At 46.1% G+C, this 21143-nt stretch overlaps 2 protein-coding genes across 3 annotated transcripts in view; one reads left to right on the top strand and one right to left on the bottom strand.

Moving 5' to 3' along the window:
• LOC123746995 (centrosomal protein of 135 kDa) overlaps positions 1-21143 on the top strand; it is a 145061-nt gene that overhangs the window by 92474 nt on the left and 31444 nt on the right.
• Positions 1-21143, bottom strand: part of LOC123746997 (uncharacterized) — a 28285-nt gene that overhangs the window by 6583 nt on the left and 559 nt on the right. For both annotated transcript variants that reach the window (XM_045728911.2, XM_045728910.2), the window contains exons 2-4: positions 17996-18366; positions 4843-5084; positions 2892-3031 (exon numbers count right to left, since the gene is read on the bottom strand). In XM_045728911.2, coding sequence (XP_045584867.1) covers positions 2892-3031; positions 4843-5082 — 380 coding nt within the window. In that variant the 5' untranslated portion in view covers positions 5083-5084; positions 17996-18366. The remainder of the gene's footprint in view (positions 1-2891; positions 3032-4842; positions 5085-17995; positions 18367-21143) is intronic.

Here is a 21143-nt window from a genome sequence, read left to right as displayed (position 1 = left end):
GCAAGTCTTTCCAGTCAAATTCCTTAAAGAAATGTCTGAGTTCCCCATAATGACCTCTCCTGAAATCAGGCTTTTAAACTGCATCAACCTCATTTTCTTCCAGATTATAACCCATTGCACACTTTATTCCCAAAAAAGACATAGTCACTTTTACCCAAGGGAGGGAGGTACTGAATCTCAAATATTTCTTCCTCTTTCCTGGTAAATATCAAATCCAGCATGGAAGGAACATCCCCTTCCCTCATCCTTGTAGCTTGTTTAACATGTTGAAACATGAATGTTTCCAGGATGAGGTTTACGAATCTACAAGTCCAAAAATCCTCTGTTCTAGCTTCATATGTCTCCCAGTCTATGGATTTCAAGTTGAAGTTGCCGACTTCCAACAGTCGTGCTCTATCTTTATCAGCTCTCGCCATAATCTCTCTCATTATTGTTATAAGACCCTCTCATTTATTATCCAGCTCCTCCTTTGAGCATGTGTTGCATGGCGGTGGACTATATGCATTTATGATCGTTAGTTTATCATCCTGATTGATGATCTCTAGTGCTATTATGTCAACTTCTTGTAGATTGGCAATCATTATTTTGTTTGCCTTCAGGTGTTCTTTCACCAGCACAGCAACACCACCGCATTTCCTAATTTTTCTGTCCCGTCTTCAGACTGTATAGCCCTTGGGAATATGACCTCATTTAAAATATCATCTTCAAGTTTTGTCTCAATGAGTGCAACAATGTCTGGTGTCTGCAGCTGTATTACATCACTTAACTCCAGTATATTTAATCTCACTCCATCTGTGTTGGTGTATGCAATCTTCAGGAACTTGTTCCCCCTCTCCTTATTCTTCACTTCCCCTCTCTCTAGTGATTTTGCTGGTTTACCTTTTTGTACCATTTTACTGGTCTGCCTACCCCTATCACTTTATAGAAAAAAAATTGATTTCGTCTTCATTCCTGCTCTCATTTAGACGTTTTGCCTCGACGAGGTACAGTTTCAGCTTCTCTCTGTAAGATCTCGTCTTAACGACCATACTTTCCCTTCCTCATCACTTTGTAATTTTCTAACATTCCTTAGTACTTCTTCCATCTGTTTGGCACTGTTTAGGGTGTTCCTCAAAGGTCGATCTTTCCCTTTTACGTACTTTCCAATCCTCCTGTAGTCGCAGACATTCTCTATGGTAGTAAGAGCTTCCACGAGGCCAACAATTTTATCTACTACTTTCTCTTCTTCTACAGCTCTTTCTGACCTAGGTGTTAACTCCTTTTCTTTGCAACCAAAAATTATCAGGGACTTACTTCGATCAACTGTGTTTTGCACCAACTTTGGGTTAGATGCCAATTCCTTTCTCACTTCCAGCTTAATGTTTGTTTTATCCTGGTTGCTGTAATGTTTGGCTTCCTTTACTGCTTCTTCTGTTCTTTCCTTCTCCTTGGCCACTTGTGCATAGGTGAGTTGCATATCCTCCTTGCACTGTTCTATTCCCTGTGTAGCTTCCTCCATCTGTACTGACAAAAACTGTTTTTCTGTTTTTCCTGTTGAATTTCCTTACATAACCTATCGTAGTCATTTATGTTTAAATTTGCTTTTACTTCTTCCTAAGCTATTTTTAAAAGTTTATTTTCCTCTTTCATGGATTTGCAATTTGTTTCCAATTGATTATTGTCCTTGCATAAGTCTTTCACTAACCCCTCAAAACCTAAAACTTTGTTACTCAAGTGCTCATTACTTTCTTTCAATTTGCTGATTATTTCTACATGATAGTTCACTATAATATCTAATTTTGCCACTTTGTTGTATAGACTGCTTATATCAATGTTTTTTTCATTAAAAATCCCCAAAATCTAGCTCTGTTTTGTTTTCCTTCTTGCCGGCGGCCATCTTGAATGTTGTTGGTTGCTCTGAACACTAAGGCAACTTTTTCTCAAACAATTTTTCACTTCACATTGCACATTCGTGTTATCTCGCCTATTTTTCCAAAGTACAACACCTTTATGTTCCTTGGGACACCACTCACTATCATCAACCTGTACTACAATACTTAGGAATTGTGAAATATCCTGGAGCTCCTCTGATGCAGGTGTTGACCCTAGGGGTGTCACCTTTTGAATTCACCAACAGGACTCACTCACAAATTTGTGTTTCATTACATTCAGTGCTTGGTTTTTTGCTGTTATTACATCGTATTCACACATTGTATATAATTATCTACATTTTCATGCAATATTACAAACCATTAAACAATTCTGGTGAATGACATAATCTCATAACCAGTTACCAGAATTAAGCCAGCTCTGCATGTTTTGTACAAAGTTGGACCTGTATTCAGTGAATATATATTTCTTCACATTTTTTAATTCATTTACAGGTACCATTTTTTTTCAAGTGCAATGATGCAATGGGTTGTCAATAATGTGTATAACAAAGGTATGCACTAACAGGTTCTCATAACTCGTTCAATATGTAATTCAGATTATTATATTCGTTCAATAAAACATGCTATTTTTAGTGTCATTACACTTTGCAGTATATAAATGTTATATATAACTAACTACAATTTTTGTGCTGTTACAAAGCACTAAGCAGTTCTGGTGAGTAATAACCTTGTAACCATTACAAATCATTTAGCAGTTCTAGTGGGTATGGTAAATTTGTAATCCAAGCACAGCATAGTGCCACATGTTAGTTGCTGACAACACCTGACACAGCAAAATACGTCCCAATATACTGTACTGCTATAAAGTTGTATTTATTAATTTGCAATTGCATTGTTTGATTTAATGGCAAAAGTATATGTTACTGAGGGTGCATTGTTCCTTATTAAATTTTGCCCGGGGGCAACATGGCTGTTTTGTTGTGTTACCTGTGGTACATGGTACCTTGTTAAATGCATTACCTGGGTGAACAAGGGCCTCTGGAGAAATGTGGGTAACAGCGGCCTGTTGGACGGTAAAGGAGTGAGCCCCTGGGACACCTGCAAGCACCCAAACCCTGACTGGGTTCGTAGTAAAACTCTTGTGTGTCTCCGCAGGGACCCTAAAATCAGACAAAGTATGAGGTGGAAGTAAGGGTCAGTTATTTCCTGTTGCAAAGAGAGAGAGAGAGATATATATATATATATATATATATATATATATATATATATATATATATATATATATATATATATATATATATATATATTTATATATATATATATATATATATATATATATATATATATATATATATATATATATATATATATATATATATTTATATATTAGTATATTTTGGTAGCAGTCTTTCCTGTAGACATATATTATTAAATATGACCGAAAAAGTAAGATTAATAATTCTAACACGAATTTTCTCAATCTTTCGTACATTACGCTTCACTGTTGGAGGTAAATCAAAAATCACTTCTCCAAAATTCATTTTTATTTCTAGTCTGACGCGACACGGGCGCGTTTCGTAAAACTTATTACATTTTCAAAGACTTCACAAATACACAACTGATTAGAACTTACGTCTCTCTGATATTATATCTACATTTGAGTGAGGTGGGAAGGATGATGTGGCATTAACACAAGACAGAACAGGGGATATTAATAGGGTATTAAAAGTATCAACACAAGACAGAACAGAAACAATGGGTATTGAATAGAAGTGTTTGTAGAAAGCCTATTGGTCCATATTTCTTGATGCTTCTATATTGGAGCGGAGTCTTGAGGTGGGTAGAATATAGTTGTGCAATAATTGGCTGTTGATTGCTGGTGTTGACTTCTTGATGTGTAGTGCCTCGCAAACGTCAAGTCGCTGTATCTATCGATGATTTCTGTGTTGTTTACTAGGATTTCTCTGGCGATGGTTTGGTTATGGGAAGAGATTATATGTTCCTTAATGGAGCCCTGTTGCTTATGCATCGTTAAACGCCTAGAAAGAGATGTTGTTGTCTTGCCTATATACTGGGTTTTTTGGAGCTTACAGTCCCACTGTTACTCCAACACTGTTCAGTGAAGCGAGTAACAGTGAAGCGTACATTACGCTTCACTGTTACTCCAACAGTGAAGCGTAATGTACGAAAGATTGAGAAAATTCGTGTTAGAATTATTAATCTTACTTTTTCGGTCATATTTAATAATATATATATATATATATATATATATATATATATATATATATATATATATATATATATATATATATATATATATATAGAGAGAGAGAGAGAGAGAGAGATATAGATATATATATATATATATATATATATATATATATATATATATATATATATATATATATATATATATATACACAGTACTGTATATATATATTTATTTATATATATTATAATATAAAGACTAAAAATCACACCAGAAAATATATATATTATATATATACTGTACAGTATTTGAATAAAATGGGTCACCTTAAATCATCTCCATGCAATTAGAGTACTGTATAAGGGCTAATTGCTCTCAAGTGACTGGAGCAGTGTACGCTTTAAAATAATACAATTACTAAGGTAAATTTGGATAATACAGATAGTGAAGCTTTTGAGAAGATTGTGTTGGTGACCTATTGTAACAACAAAGTTTTGGAAAGTTTGGTATTGTACTGGTAGTGATGGTGATAGTGAAAAATACCTTGGAAGTAGGGATGGGAACTATCAAGGGAAAGTGCCAAGCCATTATAACTATATAGAACTTGGAATGGGTCAGGATAAGGATTTGGGATGGGACAGGGGGAAGGAATGGTGCCGAACTACTTGGACGGTCGGAGATTAAACGCCAACCTGCTTGAAGCGAGACCGTCGCTCTACCATCCAACCCAGTTGGGATGAAGTGTGAGTGAGCAATACTCACCTGTGTAAATATCCTGTGACAGGAGTTGTCTATTGGCCAGTAGAGGAGTTGCCAGGAGTTTCTTGCACATGGGTTGAGAGTGGTGTTGACCCAACGTGGGGGAATCACTGCTCCTTTGCAGCCCCTCCTTCCTCCCCTCAACCATGCCCACACCAATACCCATGCCCACAACCTCCACCACCACCACTTATGCCACCTCCTCATCGTACCTCCCACTGTTCTGCATGCCAGCATCCTCATGTCTAGTGGTAAAAAAGACTTGGTTTAGAGGTACAATATTGTATTTCAGGTGAAACTCATACAGTAGAAAAATAACAATATAAATATAATGACAATAATAATGTACAGTATACTAAATAATCCAAATCCAGTATCAAATATATAGGAAGAGATATAGCTATAGTTCTCCAAAGCTCTGTATTGGCATTTGAACATAATTACAGTGTAGACTGTAGATATAATCATCATAATACATGTACAGTAATGGTCCCCACATTACAATTTAATGCTAGCAAGCTGGACACCTTTACTGGGATTAATTCTCCAGTCTAGCATCATGCCAGGCAAGTATTTATCATTAGGTATATACAAGTGTGTATCATTTAAAGAACCAGTTATGGTGTAAGCTCTAACCTTCAGAATTAATGCTATTCATGACAAGTAGTAGGGAAAAAGCAGTTTAAAAATTCAGTATGATACAATAATAATTACACTATATTATAATACCTTCATCATTATCAGTAACAAGACTAACATTGGCTACTTTGAGGTGCTTCCGGGGCTTAGCGTCCCCGCGGCCCAGTCGTCGACCAGGCCTCCTGGTTCCCGGACTGATCAACCAAGCTGTTGGACGCGGGCACAAATAATAGCTGCACTTGACACATCGATCACCAGTATACAGCATATAATATATAACAGTCACCAGTAATGGCACTCTGCACTGCAGCATGACGCAAGTAATCATGCCACATTCATCACCCCCCCCCCCCCCCATGCTGCCCTACAAATCTGGGTCACATTTAGTCTCTTAACAAGGACATAACCAGCGAAGAATAAATTAGCAATACACATGTACAAAAATATATACATATGGAGATAGTATTGCAAAGGTCAGAGAACTGTCATTGCAGTAACAGAGACAACATTTACAGGAATAATAGACGCAATGCCCTTGTGGGGTCTTCCCTGCTGGTCATTATCCTGCTGGTCATTATTATCCTGCTGGTCATTATTCCCTGCTGGTCATTATCTCCCATGCTGACCATTATCTCCCATGCTGACCATTATCTCCCATGCTGACCATTATTTCCCCTGCTTTTCATTCTCTCTCCTGCTGATCATTATCTCCAATTATTTTCATTATTCCACCCCACTGCTCATTATCCCATCCACTGGTCATTATCTGCCCTGCTGGTCATTATCCCATCCACTGGTCATTATCCCATCCACTGGCCATTATCTGCCCTGCTGGTCATTATCCCATCCACTGGTCATTATCCCATCCACTGGCCATTATCTGCCCTGCTGGTCATTATCCCATCCACTGGTCATTATCCCATCCAGTGGTCATTATCCCATCCACTGGCCATTATCTGCCCTGCTGGTCATTATCCCATCCACTGGTAATTATCTGCCCTGCTGGTCATTATCCCATCCACTGGTCATTATCTGCTCTGCTGGTCGTTATCCACATCCTTCAGGAATTTAAATACACACCCCAGGCAGCCAAGGTCTCGGAGCCTACTGATATGAAGCTGTAACAGTGTTCTAGTGCCCTCCTGTACTTTATATATGTAAATGTTGTAGTCTCATAAACGTTATGAGATTAGCGCCGGTGGTGAGATGACCCCTAGAGCAGTGTAAATGAGTGGAAGACAGACTTGTGAAGTAGATATGTTTGTGCACCTGATACCAGACATATTAGCAAATCATCGTCATCAGCGGTGAATGCAACACTGGACAACATCTGGATAGCTTTGATCGACCAAGTAGCGTTCAGAATACTATCTGCTGTAAGTTAGGTCCATCTTTGAGCATGCAACACCCAACTGGGAACTACCACTTAATGCACACTAAAGTGAAATTAGAAATTTTTTAGAAATATTCAGCAAGACTTGTTTTTGGTAAGCTACGAGTAATCTCCAAACTGGACCACACAACACTAGGACACACAGAATAGAGAAAGCATGGAACCATACATTCAATCTACATAGTTCAAATGATCACGGTGAGAAATAGTAGGACCACAAGATGGCTGTAAACTAATGACTGGTGCTGGAGCTGGTGTCTGGTGCTGGAGCTGGTGTCTGGTGCTGGAGCTGGTGTCTGGTGCTGGAGCTGGTGTCTGGTGCTGGAGCTACTCTCCTGTAACGGTTCTATTGTTACGTAAAGTATGGTGACAATAAACATAGACACTAAAATAATATATATATTTGGTCGAGTATACAGAAGTACACAGGTGATACTTTGGCGAGCAATGGTGTGAGTTGAGCGCACTGAGAGTCGGTACAGTATGTCGTAAGTGTCTGTTCTAGACCACACTTGAAAGTAGACTAGTTATTATTAGCTACTCTGCTGCTTATATGCTCGGGTAACACCTCACCGTTCTCCAAAGGTTGGCGGGAAAGGTTTGAGTTCCATAATTAGTACTAAGAAGAGTTTTGCTTCTCTCATTAGGCTAATGCGTTTGGAGCGAATATATTATTGGGATAATCTATTCGCTACAGAACTCCCCCTCCCAGGGGGATGAAAGAAAAATCACTTGATCAAGGAACCTAGCTGGTCGGTAAATTGTACACCCTGTTCGCGTTGTATAACCCTCAAAGTTAACTTCCTCCTCTTCGCTGATGTCATCTAACTGGGGTTGTAGGGTGGGAGGTCGTACACGATCGTCCATTGTCGTAGGTGGCGGTGCTGCTGGAAACTGGGGTTGAAAAGTGAACGGCGTAGTCGGCGGAACTGACTCTGGAGGGATGTCTGGGGCAGCTTCACAGTGTGCTGGTTTAAGGCGATCGACAGAAATGTTTACCCGCTGTCCTCGTCTTTCAATTGTGAAGAACTTCGGTGTTCGAGAAACCACTTTAAATGGTCCTTTGTAAGGTGACTGTAGAGGGTGTCGAATAGCGTCGATTCTTACAAACACGTGTTCAGTTGTGTGGAGCTCATGAGGCACATATGTAGCACGAGTTGTCGGTTGGCGTGGTTGTGTATGCCGAATGCTTGTCATGGTCGCCCGTAATTTCTGGACAAAAGTGGGGTCTGAGGGTGTGATGAGTGGCGTCGGGGTTAAGAATTTGCCCGGAAGCCACAGGCTAGATCCGTATACTAAGTCTGCTACCGAGAATCCACTTCCCTCCTTCGTGGCCGAACGAATGCCAAGCAAGACTAATGGAAGGTTGTCGATCCAATCATCAGGGCGTGCTTGAGCTCTTAGGGCGGCTTTTAGTTGTCTTTGAAAGCGTTTTACCATTCCGTTCGACTCAGGGTGGTATGCTGTGGTTCGGTTGTGTGTGGTGCCGAGGAATTCCGTAAGTTCCTTCCATAGATATGATTTGAACTGTCGTCCTTGGTCGGTGATGATGGATGAGGGGCTGCCAAAATGGGCAACCCATGCAGAGAGGAAAGCCTGGGCCACTGACTCAGCTAAAATGTTGATTAATGGGATTGCTCCCAGCCATCTGGAGAATTGATCGATGCAGGTGAGTAGATAAGAATATCCTCTTGCCGACGGTAACGGTCCAACGATGTCTACATGCACCACCTCGAAATGCTCAGAAGGTAACGGAAACTGTTGAAGAGGGCTCTTTGTGTGACGATGTGTTTTCGCTCGCTGGCACTGGAGACATGAGCGAGTCCATCGTCGAACATTAGCATTGAGTCCTGGCCATGTGACAGGCCAGGACTCAATGCTGGCCTGTCACATGGCCAGGAAACTACTACTTTCGTTAGTAGTTTCTGGGAAGCACGTACTCCTGGGTGTGCTAGAGAATGAAATGCTGAGAATGTTTTCCAGCGAAACTGGTCAGGAATGTAGGGCCTAATTGCTCCCGTCCGTGAGGTGTCACAGATTATACTACCGCCACCTTCCATGGAAATCTTGATGAACCGGAGAGCTGTCAGATGTTCGTAATCGCTGCAGATCAGGGTCTTCCCATTGGGCCTTGCTGATTAGACAATAGTCCACCCGAGCTGGGTTTTTCACGCCGTAGTTTATGGTGGGTCCAGACAGTGCATCGGCTATGACATTGTTAGTTCCTTTGACATGGCAGATATCTGAGATAAATTGGGAGATAAATCCCAGGTGGTTGGCTACTTGAGGAGAGTGAACATCACCCTTGGCCACCAGTGCATAAGTGAGGGGTTTATGGTCAGTGAGGATGTGGAAGTTCCGCCCCTCGAGGAAGTGCCGGAAATGTTGTATGGCTGCGTAGATGGCGAGCAGTTCCCTATCAAAAGTGCTGTCCTCTTCAGCGGGTGACAGGCGCGCTGAAAAGAATGCAATTGGGCACCATTCTCCTTCAATGAGCTGTTGTAGTACAGCACCAATAGCTGTGGTTGAAGCGTCGGTAAAGAGATTGGTGGGAGCGTCAGACACTAGGTGTGCGAGTAAGGTGAATTCCGCCAGCTTATGTTTTATGTCGGTGAATGCTGTCTCTGCCTGGGAAGTCCACTCCAACGGAAGACGGGACATGTGTTTCCGACCACGTAAGAGGTCGTATAAGTGTCACAAGATGTCCGAACAATGTGGGATGAATCGATGATAAAAATTCACCACGCCAAGAAATTCTTGCAACTTCTTTGGAGTGGATGGGCGCAGGAATTCCTTGATTGCCTCGATTTTCTTTTCTAGTGGTTGGACCCCTGCTGCTGACACACGGTGTCCCAAGAAATCCAGCTCTGGAACATGGAAAATACACTTCTCGGAGTTGAGCTGCAAGCCGAAGTTGCACAGACAGGTGAGGAGGAGTCGGAGGTGTAGCAGATGTTCTGTCGGTGATGTACTGGCCACCAGAAGATCGTCAATGTAGGCGTAGCAAAAAGGAAGATCCTTAACTAATTAGTCGAAGCGTTGGAATGTCTGGGCTGCATTCCGTAGACTAAAAGGCATCCGGACGAATTCAAACAGTGTTGTGATCGCTGTTTTTGGAATGTCTGCCAGTTCCACAGGGATCTGGTGAAATGCCCGTACATGGTCAATTTTCGGAAAAACGGTTGCATTGCTCAATCCCTGTGAGAAATCCTGGATGTGTGGTATTGGGTAGCAATCCGGCAGAAGACAAACATTAAGAGTCCTGTAGTCCCCGCAAGGGCGCCATTTCCCTGGGGCTGTTTTCGGGACCATATGGAGAAGTGAAACTCATGGACTGTTCGAAAGGCAGACTATTCCTGCCTCCTGTAGCTTGTTGAATTCAGTATGGCTACCGCCAATTGTTCCGGTGCCAGGCGGCGTGGTCTGGCGAAGGTAGGTGCTCCCGTTGTAGTAATGTGATGCATAATTGTATGTTGCACTTCTGGTCGAGGGCTGGCAGGTTGGGTCACATCTTTGAATTCATCCAGGAGTGCTTGAAGTTCCGTAGATGCAACTGGGGTGACGCTGTTAACCTGTGTAGAGGTACTAGCGGAGGCTCGAAGTACTGCACCTGAGGGATCCATAATAAGTTGATGGTGTTGCAGGAAATCCCATCCAAGAATGGGTTGTTCCACATCCGCTATGAGGAAAGTCCATGTAAAGTGACCCAGAGGGGCGAAATCGAGAACCAGGGCGCGGGTCCCATATGTACGGACGGACGTACCATTAACGGCACGTAAGTCCAAACCAGGAGCGCGGGTCGGTTTTTCCAGTGGGGTGGTGTTTTGTGTGCTAATTTTTTGTCAGTGAGGAACTGATCCCTTTGTTGAATGCAGCGTTTCATTGCTGACTGTAGAAGAGCGGCCTTCAATGCGGTGTACGTCCTGGTGTCTGGTGATGGCACGGTGATGACAGCGGAGGCAGTGTGCATAGCCTCTGAGGAAAGTGTTGGCAGGGTACAGGCTAATGGGGTTTTCTCAGTCATAATTTCGTGGTGGTCGAAAATAGCCTCCATCTGCATGAACCAAAATTTTGGTTCGTCTGCGTTGTATGCTGGAAACCTGGTAGATAAATCCATGATGAAGATCTAGTTTGCGACTAGGTGTTCTTTTCACTCACTGGGTCACCAATGATACAGTTCTATTGTTAGGTAAAGTATGGTGACAATAAACACAAACACTAAAAGAATATATATATTTGGTCGAGTATACAGAAGTATGCTGGTGATACTTTGGCGAGCAATGGTGTGAGTTGAGCGCACTGAGAGTCGGTACCGGATCTCGCAAGTGTCTCTTCTAGACCACACTTGAAACTAGACTAGTTATTATTCGCTACTCTGCTGCTTATATGCTCGGGTAACATCTCACCGTTCTCCAAAGGTTGGCGGGAAAGGTTTAAGTTCCATAATTAGTACTAAGAAGAGTATTTCTTCTATCGTTAGGCTAATGCGTTTGGAGCGAGTATATTATTGGGATAATCTATTCTCTACACTCTACTCCCAAGTGGTACACTGTTGTCTCCTCCCAAGTGGTACACTATTGTCTCCTCCCAAGTGGTACACTATTGTCTCCTCCCAAGTGGTACACTGTTGTCTCCTCCCAAGTGGTACACTGTTGTCTCCTCCCAAGTGGTACACTATTGTCTCCTCCCAAGTGGTACACTATTGTCTCCTCCCAAGTGGTACACTGTTGTCTCCTCCCAAGTGGTACACTATTGTCTCCTCCCAAGTGGTACACTATTGTCTCCTCCCAAGTGGTACACTATTGTCTCCTCCCAAGTGGTACACTGTTGTCTCCTCCCAAGTGGTACACTATTGTCTCCTCCCAAGTGGTACACTATTGTCTCCTCCCAAGTGGTACACTATTGTCTCCTCCCAAGTGGTACACTGTTCTCTAAGGTGCCCACTTGGGCCTAGAGCTCAAGAGAAAGTGTGTGAAACTCTCACCAGCCAAGGAGAAGATGCAGTGGAAATACAGTAGACTGGGAAGTATTGGAGGGCGGGTGTGGTGGAGGAGGGGTGTGTTGGAGGGCGGGAGTGTTGGAGGAGGGGTGTGTTGGAGGAGGGGTGTGTTGGAGGAGGGGTGTGTTGGAGGGCGGGTGTGTTGGAGGGCGGGTGTGTTTCAGGGCGGGTGTGTTTCAGGGCGGGTCTGTTGGAGAGCGGGTGTGTTGCAGGGCGGGCGTGTTGGAGAGCGGGTGTGGTGGAGGGCGGGTGTATTGGAGAGCGGGTATGGTGGAAGGCGCGGAATAGTTCTACTGACAGCTGAAGCATCATACAAGGTCTGCTTGAAGCACGTGCCTGTGAGGAGGGGCAGAAAGAGGACCACTCTAGAGAGAGAACGCAGACGACTGTACAGAAGGAAAAAAGTTACAGAAATGCTTAAACCGACACGACTATCACAATAAGTAAAATAAACAGAAACAGGGAGATTGAGAAAATAGAACCAACGTTGAAGCGATCACAAAGTCTGATGAAATGTAATTGGAACAGAAAGCTATACAAGAGATAAAGAAAAATCCAAAATATTTTTTCACATACGGAAAATCAAAATCAAAAACCTCGACCAGTATTGGACCATTAATTACAACTGAAGGTATGTTCACAGAGGATAACAATGAAATTAGTGAAATTCTAAGAAGCCAGTATGTGGCTGTGTTTAGCACACCAATAAACAGCATGAAAGTTGATGACCCAGACAGCTTTATGAATGACATTCAAGCTGCAGATAATATAACGGATATTAACACGAACTCGGAAGACTTTGAAAGAGAAATTGACAATATGTCCATGTACTCAGCTCCTGGGCCTGACTCGTGAATTCAATATTCATAAAGAAATGTAAAGTACCAGTAGCGCGAGCACTCAGTGTAATATGGAGAAAGAGCCTGGATTCAGGGGAGATACCAGCAGCATTTAAATTTGCAGATATAGCTCCTCTGCACAAGGGGGTAGTAAAGCCTTGGCAAAAAAATTATAGACCAGTTGCACTAACATTACACATAATAAATTTTTGATAGAGTGATTAGGAATCAAATTTCAAGTTTTATGGAAAATAATGAGCTACACAACCCAGGACAACATGGATTTAGAGCGGGAAGATCCTGTCTGTCACAGTTACTCAACCACTATGACAAAATCACAGAAGCTTTAGAAGAAAAACAAAATGCAGATGTGGTATACACAGACTTTGCAAAGGCATTCGATAACTGCAACCATGTGACCAAGGACACACTCATCTGTACTGAGCTGCTAAACACCACAAACGATATGGTGGAAGTGCTGATAATCAAAATAGATATCCTAAATGTAGTTATTGTCCTTGTATATAAGTCACCGGAGGCAAACCCTCAGCAGTTTAAAGACCAACTAATGAAAATAGAACACTGCTTGGAAAACCTCACAAATCCAGCCCCGAATATCATTCTGCTTGGGGACTTAAACCTATGGCACCTGAAATGGAAGTACCTGCTAGAATATAGACTTACGGCTAGAATCCACTCGGTAAAACATCTAAACTATTGGGACCGACTAAAGAGCCTAAATCTGTATTCATTTGAGCGCAGGCGGGAGAGATACATAATAATTTACACGTGGAAAATAGTAGAGGGGCTGGTCCCAAACCTGCACACAGAAATAACGTTACACGAGACCAGAAGGTATGGCAGGATGTGCAGAATACCCCCGATGAACAGCAGAGGTGCAACAGGTACTCTGAGAGAGAACTATCAACATCAGAGGCCCAAGGCTGTTCAACACGCTTCCACTACACATAAGGGGCATAACTGGCCGACCCCTCACAGTGTTCAAGAGAGAAAACTGGATAAGCACCTCCAAAGGATACCTGATCGACCAGGTTGTGATTCGTACGTCAGGCTGAGAGCAGCCGCGTCCAACAGCCTGGTTGACCAGTCCAGCAACCAGGAGGCCTGGTCGATGACCGGGCCGCGGGGACGCTAAGCCCCGGAAGCACCTCAAGGTATGGAGTGATAGCACACAAAATGAGATCAGTGGGAATAACTGGTAAAGTAGGACGCTGGATACCCAATTTCCTGTCGAACAGAACATAAAGAGTAACAGTCAATGAAATAAAATCGAGTCCGAACACAGTTAAAAGTTCTGAACCTCAAGGTGTAGTTCTTGTACCACTCCTGTTCCTTATTCGCATATCAAATATAGACAAAAATACAAGTCACAGCTTCGTATCATCCTTTGCAGATGACAAAAATCACCATAAAATTACCTCTGCTAACAACATTGAAAAACCACAAGCAGGTATTAATAAAGTTTTCGATTGGGCAGCAGAAAATAACATGGTTTAACTGTGATAAATTCCAGGTACTCAAGTATGGTAAAAATGAAGACCTTAAACATAATACAGGGTACAAAACACAATCAAATTTGCCCATAGTAGGAAAACAGCATGTAAAGGATTTGGGAATAATAATGTCTGACGACCTAACGTTTAAGGAGCATAACCAAGCAAATATTGCGTCAGCCAGAAAATGATCGGGTGGATTGCGAGAACTTTTAAATCCAGGGATCCCATCACAATGGTTGTACTCTTCAAGTCACTTGTGTTGTCCCATCTTGAGTACTGCTCAGTACTCACTTCCCCCCTTCAGAGCAGGAGAGATTGCTGAAATAGAGGGAATACAGAGAACATATACGGCACGCATAGACGCAATAAAGCACCTAAATTATTGGGATCGTCTCAAAGCTCTCCAAATGTACTCACTAGAAAGGAGAAGGGAGAGATATCAAATAATATACACATGGAAAATACTGGAGGGCCAGGTCCCAAATGTACACAGTAAAATAACAACGTACTGGAGTGAACGATATGGAAGAAAATGCAGAATAGAACCAGTGAAGATCAGAGGTGCCATAAGCACAATCAGAGAACACTATAAACATCAGAGGTCCACGGCTGTTCAACACCCTCCCAGCGATTATAAGAAACTGCCGGGACAACAGTGGACGTCCACTAGAGAAAACTAGATTGTTTTCTTCAAGGAGTGCCAGACCAACCGGGCTGTGGTGGGTATGTGGGCCTGCGGGCCGCTCCAAGCAACAGCCTGGTGGACCAAACTCTCACAAGTCAAGCCTGGCCTCGGGCCGGGCTTGGGGAGTAGAACAACTCCCAGAACCCCATCAACCAGGTGTGGTGGAGGGCCGGGGTGTGTGGTGGAGGGCCGGGGTGTGTGGTGGAGGGCCGGGGTGTGTGGTGGAGGGCCGGGGTGTGTGGCGGAGGGCGGGGTGTCGTGAAGGGCAGGTGTGGTGGAGGGCCGGGGTGTGTGGTGGAGGGCCGGGGTGTGTGGTGGAGGGCGGGTGTGGCGGAGGGCGGGGTGTCGTGAAGGGCAGGGGGTGTGGTGGAGGGAGGGCGGGGTGTGGTGGAGGGGCAGGTGTGGTGGAGGCCGGGGTGTGTGGTGGAGGCCGGGGTGTGGTGGAGGCCGGGGTGTGTGGTGGAGGCCGGGGTGTGGTGGAGGCCGGGGTGTGTGGTGGAGGCCGGGGTGTGTGGTGGAGGTCGGGGTGTGGTGGAGGCCGGGGTGTGGTGGAGGCCGGGGTGTGGTGGAGGCCGGGGTGTGTGGTGGAGGCCGGGGTGTGGTGGAGGCCGGGGTGTGTGGTGGAGGCCGGGGTGTGTGGTGGAGGCCGGGGTGTGTGGTGGAGGCCGGGGTGTGGTGGAGGCCGGGGTGTGGTGGAGGGGCAGGTGTGGTGGAGGCCGGGGTGTGGCGGAGTACTTGTAGTAGAGAGTTATAACCTCTGGCGGCGCTTAACTTAACACTGCAACATGTTAAACTGGAGCCCCAGCTCTTATATTAGAGAAACTTTACACTTTCTTCAACATGTCTTCTGAACACCTGCTGGGGGGCACAGTCTCCCTGCTGGGGGGGCCACAGTCTCCCTGCTGGGGGGGGGCCACAGTCTCCCTGCTGGGGGGGCCACAGTCTCCCTGCTGGGGGGGCCACAGTCTCCCTGCTGGGGGGGCACAGTCTCCCTGCTGGGGGGGCACAGTCTCCCTGCTGGGGGGAGGCACAGTCTCCCTGCTGGGGGCACAGTCTCCCTGCTGGGGGGGCACAGTCTCCCTGCTGGGGGGCCACAGTCTCCCTGCTGGGGGGCCACAGTCTCCCTGCTGGGGGGCCACAGTCTCCCTGCTGGAGGGTCACAGTCTCCCTGCTGGGGGTGCACAGTCTCCCTGCTGGGGGGGCACAGTCTCCCTGCTGGGGGGGGCCACAGTCTCCCTGCTGGGGGGCCACAGTCTCCCTGCTGGGGGGGCACAGTCTCCCTGCTGGGGGGGCACAGTCTCCCTGCTGGGGGGAGGCACAGTCTCCCTGCTGGGGGCACAGTCTCCCTGCTGGGGGGGCACAGTCTCCCTGCTGGGGGGCCACAGTCTCCCTGCTGGGGGGCCACAGTCTCCCTGCTGGGGGGCCACAGTCTCCCTGCTGGAGGGTCACAGTCTCCCTGCTGGGGGGGCACAGTCTCCCTGCTGGGGGGGCACAGTCTCCCTGCTGGGGGGAGGCACAGTCTCCCTGCTGGGGGGGCACATCTCCCTGCTGGGGGCACAGTCTCCCTGCTGGGGGGGGCACAGTCTCCCTGCTGGGGGGGCACAGTCTCCCTGCTGGGGGGGCACAGTCTCCCTGCTGGAGGGTCACAGTCTCCCTGCTGGGGGGCCACAGTCTCCCTGCTGGGTGGCCACAGTCTCCCTGCTGGGGGGCCACAGTCTCCCTGCTGGGGGGCCACAGTCTCCCTGCTGGGGGGCCACAGTCTCCCTGCTGGGGGGCCACAGTCTCCCTGCTGGGGGGCCACAGTCTCCCTGCTGGGGGGCCACAGTCTCCCTGCTGGGGGGCCACAGTCTCCCTGCTGGGGGGCCACAGTCTCCCTGCTGGAGGGTCACAGTCTCCCTGCTGGGGGGCCACAGTCTCCCTGCTGGGGGGCCACAGTCTCCCTGCTGGAGGGTCACAGTCTCCCTGCTGGGGGTCACAGTCTCCCTGCTGGAGGGCCACAGTCTCCCTGCTGGGGGGCCATAGTCTCCCTGCTGGGGGGGCCACAGTCTCCCTGCTGGGGGGGGCCACAGTCTCCCTGCTGGGGGGGCCACAGTCTCCCTGCTGGGGGGGCCACAGTCTCCCTGCTGGGGGGGCCACAGTCTCCCTGCTGGGGGGCCACAGTCTCCCTGCTGGAGGGCCACAGTCTCCCTGCTGGGGGGCCACAGTCTCCCTGCTGGAGGGCCACAGTCTCCCTGCTGGGGGGCCACAGTCCCCACCCCTGAGCCACATGTGTGTGTGCGGGTGTCCACTCAGCCACAGGCCCCACCCCTGAGCCACATGTGTGTGCGTGTGTCCACTCAGCCACAGGCCCCACCCCTAAGCCACATGTGTGTGTGTGTGTGTCCACTCAGCCACATTCCCCACCCCTGAGCCACATGTGTGTGTGCGGGTGTCCACTCAGCCACAGTCCCCACCCCTGAGCCACATGTGTGCGCGTGTCCCGTCAAGGCATGATAGGCTAGGGGGGGGTCTAACGCTCACGGCCGTGACTAAGTATTGGTGTCAAAAAGTCGTTTGTCAGATGTAAAATAATTTCCTCTGTGAGCAATATAAGTCAGCCTTGGATGCTGCAAGTAAAATTTGTATATTTTAATATGGAAAATTCTAATTTGAAGTTTCATTATTAGTAACATGGTTTATGAATAGCTCTACATAGTACAAAAATATATAATGGCTATAATACAATGATGAATAATGTTATAGACCCCATAAGTGTTGCCATCACCAGTGGTTATACAGACGATGAGTCACAATATGAGGCTGATGATATGATGACTAAACCCCCCACACACCACAACATGAGGAGACACCACGTCTGGGACCGTCCTAGACCACAATGGACGTGATAATGGTCCAGACCGGAGCCAAACATGGTGGTCTGCTCATCATGTGTCTTGGTCTTCCCCAGTGGTCTACATTACTAGGCAACAGGAAGTGGTGTTAACATGACCAAATTTGACGAGGCTTACCAGTCTGGGCCCCGTCATTATCGGAGCCAGTATGGTGAGGGAGGGAGAAGTGTGTGGGAGGAGACAGTGGTCTTACCATCCAGTGTCCGGCAGCGTGGTGGTGGTCCACGGCCGGCCGGGTACAGTGTCAGTTGGTGCTGGTTTTTGTGGCGGCTCACTTGCTGCTCCGTTGTTCCAGGTGTAGGTCGCCGTCGCCTCCTCCTCAGATATTACACTTGCATGTTCTCACCCGCTCACATTTACTGGACGTTATAACATTTAAATATCACCAAGTTTTTGTTTATATTGGGATTTAATCCTGAGGTTGCTGAGTAGAGGTAAATATTGTTTTTGGCGCGGGAGCTGCCGGACGCTGTACACATTTCACTGTGCTTCATTCTCTACCTCATTCTCACTCCTCTATAATAACCTTCATTCATCCATTATATTTCTCCCGGGAAACCTTAACTGTTAAATAAAAAGTGAAAATTGAGATGACTGTAAAAACATTCACTTATTTCAGAGGAATTGTTCCCAGGTTTTGTAATAATTATATTACGGTTTGGTTAATATATATATATCTTTTGTGAAAGGTCAAGTGTGACACTCCCATCACCTCTTCCCCCCCCCCCCCCCCCCCACACATTGAGAACTGCAATACGTTACAAGATTAAGAACATAAGAACAAGGCAACTGCAGAAGGCCTATTGGCCCATACGAGGCAGCTCCTATTTATAACCACCCAATCCCACTCATATACTTGTCCAACCACAACTAGACAATTAACTAGACAATCTCTAGAGATAGTCTGAGAATGGTTGCTAGACATCAACATTGGCAAATGCACGGTTATGAGGATAGGCAGAGCGGGGTGGACCATGACAGCGGGGAGGGGCTGGGTGGACCATGACAGCGGGGAGGGGCAGGGTGGACCATGACAGCGGGGAGGGGCGGGGTGGACCATGACAGGGGGGGAGGGGCAGGGTGGACCATGACAGCGGGGAGGGGCGGGGTGGACCATGGCGGGTGTGGTAACAGTAGGACACCAGAGGGGTGGATGGTGGCGGTGGATCACTCTGGTGGCGGCGTTGGAATCACCCGAGGTAGTGGCCTTGTGTGATGAGTGTACTCACCTAGGTGTGTGTGTGTGCTGGGGATGAGTCACGCCTCTCACAGGTGAACTCACCTGTTTGTGTCTGCAGGATTAGTTGCATTAGCTCTTGGACCCCGCATTTCTAGCCGCCAGTGGAATGACTCCTGTCCTATTTCTCTTTCATATCGGCTTTTAAAACTATGGATAGAGTTAGCATTTACAACCTGAACCTTTCGTTCATTCCATTTTCCCAGTAGTGTCATACTAAATGATAACTTTCTAACATCTCTGTGACTCGTCTCTATTTTGAAACAGGAAAACCAATCCTGTTTTCTAGTTTTGCATCTCTGTTTTGGTATAAATATTTGTGTTTGTTGATCAGAGGTCTCTCACAACACTTGGCATACATCTCGTGCACTTCCACGCTTAACAACACGCATTTCCCATCAAACCCATTAAAGCACTTGCCACATTCCCCATAGTCTCCTCTCATGAAATATAGATTTTTTCTACAGCTTAATTTTCCTAATTCTGTGTGTGTGTGTGTGTGTGTGTCTGTGTCTGTGTGTGTGTGTGTGTGTGTGCGTGTGTGTGTGCGTGTGCGTGTGTGCGTGTGTGCGTGTGTGTGTGTGTGTGTGTGTTTGTGTGCGTGTGTGTGTGGGTGTGTGTGTGTGTGTGTGTGTGTGTGTGTGTGTGTGTGGGTGGGTGGTGTAAGTGAAGATAATAAGAGAGGTAATAATGATAACAGCAACATCTTGGCTAATACTGTGTCTGCAACACTTGATGAGTCACTAGCAATTATTGAGATGGTTGAGTATAAGGTTACATCAGAAGGGCGTGTCCCCCCCTCCCCCCCCCCCCCCCTCTCTCTCTCTCTCGAAAGAGAACGAGCGAGAAAGAGACCGTCCGCGAGCGAAAGAGAGCAATGGTGAGCCAGAGGTAGCGAGAGTGTCAGAGAGAGCTATAGCTCCCTACACCACCACCACCCGGCACACTAATGACATATCACTCCAGTAACTACCGTGTTCACTCTTACCTGCTGGCTGCTCATATACATGTTTTACGGTGTATTAACATGAGGCGCGCGTGTGAACTGTACACGGTAACTTTGTCAGGTAAAAGCCGGCCCCGCACACGGGTTCACTAACAACCCGTTCTCGCAAATTCGTAAAGTCAATATTGACTTATTAACTACGTGCATAGGTGATATACTAAACATAATAGATACCCTTAAAAAGATTCATAGAAAACACCGACCTTACCTAACCTTGTTAGTATCTTAAGATAAGCATCTTATTGCTTCGTAATTACAATTATTACTTAACCTATACCTATTATAGGTTAGGTAATAATTGTAATTACGAAGCTATAAGGTGCTTATCTTAAGATACTAGCAAGGTTAGGTAAGGTCGGTGTTTTCTATGAATCTTTTTAAGGGTATCTATTATGTTAAGTATGTCACCTATGCACATATTTAATAAGTCAATATTGACTTATTAAATTTGCGAGAACGGGTTGTTCACTAACCAACACCGTACAATTATCTCCCTACACCATTAACATTTTCTGATCACACACTTGCACAGTAACAATGACACTTACACAGTTGGTAACACACTCACTCTCACACACACGGGTGGTACACGCACATGGGGATACAGGTGGAAGCTGAATATCCACATGAGCCACAGAGACATTAGAAAGAACTTGTTCAGTGTCAGAGTAGTTAACAGGTGGAATGCACTAGGCAGTGATGTGGTGGAGGCTGACTCCATACACAGTTTCAAGTGTAGATATGATAGAGCCCAATAGGCTCAGTAACCTGTACACCTGTTGACTGACAGTTGAGAGGCGGGACCAAAGAGCCAGAGTTCAACCCCCGCAAGCACAACTAGGTGAGTACAGTAACAATGACACACACAGTAATTATGTATGTAACACGGTACACTACAGAGCACAGTGTGGCCACACGGTACACTACGGAGCACAGTGTGGCCACACGGTACACTACGGAGCACAGTGTGGCCACACGGTACACTACGGAGCACAGTGTGGCCACACGGTACACTACGGAGCACAGTGTGGCCACACGGTACACTACGGAGCACAGTGTGGCCACACGGTACACTACGGAGCACAGTGTGGCCACACG

The sequence above is a fragment of the Procambarus clarkii genome, chromosome 87 (genome assembly GCF_040958095.1).
Source record: "Procambarus clarkii isolate CNS0578487 chromosome 87, FALCON_Pclarkii_2.0, whole genome shotgun sequence".
Lineage (NCBI taxonomy): Eukaryota > Metazoa > Arthropoda > Malacostraca > Decapoda > Cambaridae > Procambarus > Procambarus clarkii.
The sequence above is the reverse complement of the archived record's forward strand: the minus strand, read 5'-3'. Positions and strand labels throughout refer to the sequence as shown.